Genomic DNA, 7,449 nt, shown 5'->3' with positions numbered 1-7,449 from the left:
CACCACATATTGTGTGCTCTTTTGTTTCGAAAAAACCAGACCCACCAAATTTTTTTGGTTGGATAAACCGAAGCTAAAATTACCCAAAAAATTTGTTGTTTGGTTTGGAGAAGTATATACATTTATTTAAAAAAAAAACATGAATTTACTCCAACCGAACTTGCAAATTTAGTATTATTTTTAATGTTTAAAAATATGTTTCAACACTTGAATATATATAAGAGGCATTTAGTTATATCAGTCCCGATCTCTTGGACCACAGGAGTCCAAGAGATTGTGGTCACCCACCGTTCGATATTAATCCAATGGTTCAAAATGATATATATAAATGCAATATGACATAAATAATTATTACCCGATTCAAGTCATAAATGAGTGAACCGTTGAATTTACATTCAACGGTGAGTGACTATAAATCTCTTGGACTACAGGGGTCCAAGAGATCAGAACTGTTAGTTATATACCCATTCTTAGCACTAGTGATATAGATAAACTCTACACCATTTAATTTCTATAAACAAACTCAAAAGAGGACAACTGGCTCTGTTGAATTTAATTTTGATTATTAAAGTACTTTGATGTCCTGTTGAGTGTTATTGGTTTTTTTAATGAGATTTTGATATTGGGCTTGTTTGAAGAAATCGATAAAAATTTTGTAATTTATAGGAAGTTCGAAGCCTCTTTGTTATGTTGTAAATGAGCTTTGGGTGTATTTCTAAAGTCCATTTTCATGCAGGGTTTTTTTTCCCTATAACTTGGGGCCCCTATATTTGGCATAATAGTGAAACTCTCCTAAATTTGAAAGTTTGGTAGGAGTAAATACATGTTTTTTTTCCCGTATATACTTCTCAAAACCAATGTTATGGTTCGTATTAATATACACTCAAATACATACATTATACATATGTGTGTCTTACCAAGAAAAAAATATTAACATGTGATGGTATTATGCTTTTACGGCTAACCATAATGGTAATTAATATTTTCAACATAAGTATGACATACCGCTATTGTAGTACCAACCTGATTACAAATACTTTGGTTTGGTGGCCCAAAAATTTGTAGCTCAAATACTAAAAGCAAGTTACTTATGTTATTGGTGTCCTATATTTAATTTACCTCAAACAGGGTGTTTCAGTAATATGCTTTAACAATGTTATCAAAACATTCTTATAAAGTTTTTAGAACAGATATTCTCAAATTGTAAAGTAATAAAAATTACCAATGGAGTGTTAGTTGGATTGACTCAGATTTTTGATATATCCCAAATGATCCTGCGTTTAAGCCCCGTTACACCTCTCCTTAGCTTAGACACAAAAATAAAAGAGTAATAAAAACTGAATTTATCGTAATATAGCCAAACGCCCCAAATACTTGTGTAGATATGCACGTGGCATAAAGTAATAGGTACTTCCCAAATTATAATTGGCATATTTCGTCCTTGATCAAACTCTGATTATAATTGGTGAATTATTTAATACCAAATTATAATTGGCATATTTCATCCTTGATCAAACTCCGAAGGACGTGAAGCAAATCCCTAGAGAATAAAATTGCTTTTGCCAACAGTTACCAATTTGAACTAAAATTCCAAAGCAACAGAAACTTGAATCCCTTTGAGACTCTATCAACTGCCACACTCTATGTAAATACAAACTTTTAAAACCCTCGTCTTTCAAAACAAAAGCCAACCAGACCCCATAACTGTATTTTCGTTGGAGCTTAAACAGCATGGAGTCATCAAATGAACGAAGAAGGTTTTCTTGGACTAAGTTTCGAAGTCAAAGCTTCCCCACAACCAATTCAGAGGTCAATTGTCCTTTGTTAGAATATACTTCGCTCAAGGATCTGATGCCCTCCTCAACAAGACCTCAAACTCGTTCGTCTCCAAAAGCTTTGGCCATGCAATCAGCTTATCAAATCCCAATAAGCAACTTGTTGGTGCAGAAGGCTGCCTGGGCTTACTTGCAGCCCATGCCAGAGCCAAAAGAAGCCGTACCGCGCTTTTCGACTATGCAGCTTTTTGGTAATCTGAAAATCTTCAGCAGAAGTGTTGTTACTGCAATCAGGCGTGTGTTTGGTAGGCTATTAGGAGCAATTCATATTCGTCGTTAGAAACCCACAAAGAACGTCAGTGTATTTGGGTAGTACTAGAAAATTGAAATTAGGCAACGAGTAGTTTCCTTTTCTTTTTCTTTTTCTTTTTCTGTTTATCTTTTGATACGGGGAAGGTGGCTCAAACTGCTACTTCTTTTAACAAGTTAGAAAGAAATATCATTAGATCAATTGCTAGTTGGTAATGAATAGTTTTTTTTTTCTTCTAATTGTGATAGATTACCATTTCGGTTCAGTTTTTTTTTCTCTTCATTATTTTCACTAGAGATAGAAGGAAAATATATGGAAAAAATTAGAGATGAAGAAATATACATGAAGGAGAAAAGAATGAAGTAGAATGCACGAAACAAATACTTAAAAAAGAAAACAACTTGAAGATTGTTTTCAGTTTTTAGTTTTCTTTTCATATGTATTTCTTCAACATTCCTCTATATCCTCCTTGATCTTTAATTTCTTTTTATCTCGAACAAAAATAAATAAATAAAATCGGAATCAAACTGCCCTAATATATATTTTTTTTATTCGCAATAAGCATGAGATGGTTTTGTTGATGGTGACTATTAGAATTTGCAATTTTGTCCTTTTGTATTGAAGTCGAATCTTGCCAATCTCTACTCCTGGATCCAGCCCTTTTGGGCAAATTAAATTTCTTCTACGTCAAGTAATAAGCTTCCCTAGAATCTTTTCATGTCAGTCCAAAGAAAGGATGAAAAAAGAGAGATCAAATGCACGAGGATAGAGGAAATGGATTCCACAGGGACATGGATATTGGTCCTTTTAAATAAGTTGTGCGTGGGCTTCTAGGACCGACCACATGCGACCCTGCCTGGTCTCGTTAGTCCATGGGCCTCCTTAGGCTTTGCTAAAGAACTCTTTCGACCCAGTTCTGGTCTTTTGGGCCTCGTTTAATTTCTATTATTTTTTTAGTGCCGGTTAATTCGGAATCCGTCATTATTCCCTCCAAAATCCAATTTTTTTTTATTAACTCCAAATTAGTTTCATGCCAAGAATCTTAGATATTAGTTTTCAATTTGAGTTATTATTATGCTTATTAAAAAAAGTTGTACGTAACCGAAAATAAAAAGTTATTGATTATCTATATATATAAAGCAAAAGACAGAGAATTGTGAAACATTCAAAATACCATAAAATATCATTGGTTAATTCAAATATTAAGAAATTGAAATTATTAATTAAATGAGGATAATATGATAAATTTATATTTTTTATATTATAAAAATAAAAAATAAAAATAAAATCATATAATATGTCATACTTTTATGGAACATAACTACCCATGCTATCTTTTCTTAATTTTAAAAATAAAATAAAAAATAAAAAAATAAAACCACGCATGTGCCAAAGGGCTAATTATTTTATAAAGAAGAACAAAAATAATCAAATTTTTTTCCTTCCAAGCTAAACAATCAGTTAGATATGTTCATTGAGAAAGATTACATAATATTATTTTTATTTCTTATAAAATATTGTTTTGATATAATATATAGATGATAAACTTGGAAGGGAAGAATCTTATCACGAAGGTTGCCTCTGCCAAGGTCACACATGCTTTTAAGTTTGATTTCCAATACTCTTAAGTCAAATGCTTCTTTTATAAAAATAAAAAATAAAAAATAAAAAATAAAAAACCCTCCTCTGCTTCAACAGTATTACAGAAAAAGACTCCTACCAAAACACACCTCCCCTCTCGTTCACACAAGTCTCATGCCAGAGCAAAAATATTGATTGCTGAAAAAGACTCCTACCAACAATACTTTCCCAGCTTCCTTAAACCAAAATCTCTCTCTCTCCCTTCCTCTCTCTCTCTCTAAAAGGCAATAGTAAAAGAACTCTCTCTATATCTCCCTCCCTCCCTCCCTCCAATGTCTTCCAGCAAAAAGCACAAGCTTATCAAAACCCTACTCATATCCAATATTGCAGGTTGTGGCTGTGGCAAGCCAAAGCTCTCAGATGTATATGAGCCAACTCCAAAACCCAAAACCCAAATCCCCCAAAACCCAACTCCACAACGACGTTCCTCTTCAAGCTCTTGTGACAAAAATGGCAGTTTCACTGTCGATGACGACGACGATGATAATGAGGACCAGTGCACCTCCACCACAATCTCCTTCAACAACAACTCCTCCTCACACCCGTCTGATTCATCAGAAAGCACAAATCCAAAGAACACCAAGTTCCCAAGCCCCAAGTGGACGAAGATCGACGACAGCATTGCTGTGGTGAAGGAATCCAACGATCCCTACCAAGACTTCAGGCAGTCTATGCTGCAGATGATCGTAGAGAAGCAGATTTATTCGAAGGAGGATCTGCAGGAGCTGCTCAGCTGCTTTCTTGAACTCAACTCTGCATCCCACCATGATGTTATTATCCAAGTTTTTACACAAATCTGGAATGATCTGATCAGAGAAAGTAAGAAACCGATCATGTGAATCCTAGCGGTGACATGTGTCATGGCCATGTGAGGCATTGAATTGATGGGCAAGTGGGAGAGGTTGGGAAAATTCATTAGCCATAAATTCATGGGGTTGGTACTCGAGATTAAAGCACTTGCAGAGAGATATTGTGTTTTCCCATTTGGATTGGTATGTACGGTGGGAGAAAAATTTACATGTAATGGGGTGCCACTGTGATGATATTATCATGTATTTTAATTTTCCGACATATTTGAAATTTCGCTACAGTGACATTCTCTTTGTATATGAACTCTTCTCATATGGTGGATAGATAGGAAATTTTAAATAGCTTAGAATTTTTTATATATAAGAAAATGAAACGAAAATCTTTTTTTTTTTGTGTGTGTCTGTTTTTGTATGTTCGTGTACAATTTCCAACATGGCTATTCAATAGTAACTGTGTGGTTTTAATGAGTTTGCAGTTCAGCCATCATTGTTGCTGTTTCTATGTTTGGTTGGTGCTTGGCAATGGCATATTGGAGAGATCTCAAATATTTTTGTCTGATTGCATAAGCATTTACTGGCTTAGCTTTGCAGTACTTCTCAGGTAGGAATACCATCATCTTACCATAGAGTAAAGATGGTTTCTCATCAAACTTTTTTCTTTTTTTTTCTTTTTGAATACAAGTGATAGTTTAAACTAGAATAGAATGGGGTTTCTCACACAAATGTTTGCGTCATTGAGATTCGAATCTAAGACCACTGGTCATTAAGAATCAATGCACTTTCCATCGGACTAGACTCGTTGGTGATTCCATCAAAACTTAACATGACCTATTCATTGGTTTTTCTAAAATTAATTAGCAATGACATATTCAATGTCCACAAATGAGATAACACCTATTCAAACCATCTAACTCTTGCAATTTCAATCCTTTTTTTTTTTTTTCATTCAGAAACGGCAGTTTTGGAGAAATTGGTAACCCGTATCCATTAAGTGTCCCCTTAGGAGACCTTAAAACTTAGGTTTGAGCCAAACATAGCTTGGTTTAAAATGTGGGACATCAATTGTATATCAAGAATAAAGTATATGACCTGTTAAGCCACTGAGTAAAGGACACTGATTTTGGTGTCTGTAGTCAAAGGCCATTATGCAGCCACTATTTCCTTGTCGGTTGTCTAAATTGGGGTTCTTAACTATGTGCGCAAATTTTCTTCAGTTTGATCAAACAAAAAAACAATCCTACAAAATAAATTTATGGAGTTTCACTATTATGCTCAATATATCTATATGGGCTCAAGTTATAAAAAAATATATATATATGAAATTGACTTTAGAAACCAAAGCTCATTTACAACATAACAAATAGGTTTCGAACTTCCCATAAATTACAAAACGGCCATAAATTTCTTAAAACAAGTCCAACCCCAAAACCTCATAAAAATAAACCTAAAACAATCAACATGACATCAATGTAATTTAATATTCAAAATTAAATTCAAAAGGGTCAGCTGTCCATTTTTGGGTTTATTTATAGAAATTAAATGGTTTGTTTATATAAATTAAATGGTGTAGGGTTTATCTATATCACTAGTGCTAAGAATGTGTATATAAACTAAATACCTCATAAATTTATCACACTACTAGCAAAAGAGGCAAAACCCACAGTTCACCTATGTACATTATTTAGGGAGTATTATTTGGCCCACGGGCCGAAGTGGGTAGCCTGAGGTTCGATAGGCCAAAGCTCGGCCCAGCCTGATGGTTAGGACAGCTCGACCCGGCCCTTTTTAAGGTTGGGTAGGGCTTGGGCTCAGGATTTGAAACCTCCGGCCAAACCCAAGTAGGGCTGCCCATTTGCCTTGTTTTGTTTTTGCCTTATTTCTATTTCAAATGAGGGATACTTCCATATTTTCATTGTAAACTTAAGTAAATAGAGTAATATAAGAATAAGTAGTAAAAAGACAAGACATTCACTTAAATGGTTAGGATGAAAGTAAGGCAAGGCAATATAAGGCAAAACAAACAAGCAATGGGCGGCCCATGGGTGCCCTGGCCCGAAAAGCCCACTTAAGTTTGGCCCTATGGGTAGACTCGGGCCAATCCCTTTCAAACCTCAATCCGCCCTAAAAAAAACAATATAAAACCCGGCCCGATGACGAGCCCTAACATTAGTGGTCTAGTGGCCATGGTTACTATATATATGTGACAATTAACAAACCTATAAGCCGCGTTGTATTTGTGTTTAATTGTTAATGAATCCATGTATATGAGTGCGGTACAAATTACAATCTCCTTAGTGACAACTTAGTTTAATTTTATTTCACTATTTTGAACCTAGCTTGTGATGCACCTGGCTGCTTGAGTGATGATGTGGCAGCTCAAATTATAATATGTCGGCTCGGGTTCTGACATGGCAATTGTTGAGTGTTAAACTTCAAAAGGGCCCCCAGTTTGTACTTGATCGAAAATGAGGCTCGAAATTTTTTCACAAGCTTGATGAAGGTCGTTGAGTCTTTGAATCTCTTGATGGTTATTTTGGCAAGAAAAAAGTCTCTTTAGGGTATGTTTGATACATCGTATTAGACTCTTGATATGAGTAAATAGTCCATGTCAGTTGTTTGGTGTCAACTTGTATTATTTAATTACTGGACTATATTAAACGGATTAGATTTTTAATACTCTCCTTACCCGACTAACTAATACAACCCACACACCCCGATTTAGATAATACACGCTTAATTATAAGATTAGGAAAAAAAATAAGCTACACATTTCTTCCTTGCAATCTTCTCAGACCTCTCTCTCTCTCTCTCTCTCTCTCTCTCTCTCTCTCTCTCTCTTGGGTTGATCAGCAGCTAATGACTACTCCAACGAACCTCTAACCCTAGCAGGTCGGCTCTCCTCCAGCCCCTAATA

The 7,449-nt window shown here is 35.0% G+C and overlaps 1 protein-coding gene across 1 annotated transcript; it reads left to right on the top strand.

Moving 5' to 3' along the window:
• Positions 3,492-5,681, top strand: LOC18773574 (transcription repressor OFP6). Its single transcript, XM_020567272.1, has one exon. The coding sequence runs from the start codon at positions 3,999-4,001 to the stop codon at positions 4,563-4,565; it is 567 nt and encodes a 188-aa protein (XP_020422861.1). The 5' UTR covers positions 3,492-3,998; the 3' UTR covers positions 4,566-5,681.

Source organism: Prunus persica, chromosome G6 (genome assembly GCF_000346465.2).
Source record: "Prunus persica cultivar Lovell chromosome G6, Prunus_persica_NCBIv2, whole genome shotgun sequence".
NCBI lineage: Eukaryota > Viridiplantae > Streptophyta > Magnoliopsida > Rosales > Rosaceae > Prunus > Prunus persica.
The sequence above is the reverse complement of the archived record's forward strand: the minus strand, read 5'-3'. Positions and strand labels throughout refer to the sequence as shown.

Coding starts and splice junctions, on each gene's coding strand:
- LOC18773574 (XM_020567272.1), top strand. CDS start 3,999: ATGTCTTCCAGCAAAAAGCACAAGCTTATCAAAACCCTACTCATATCC.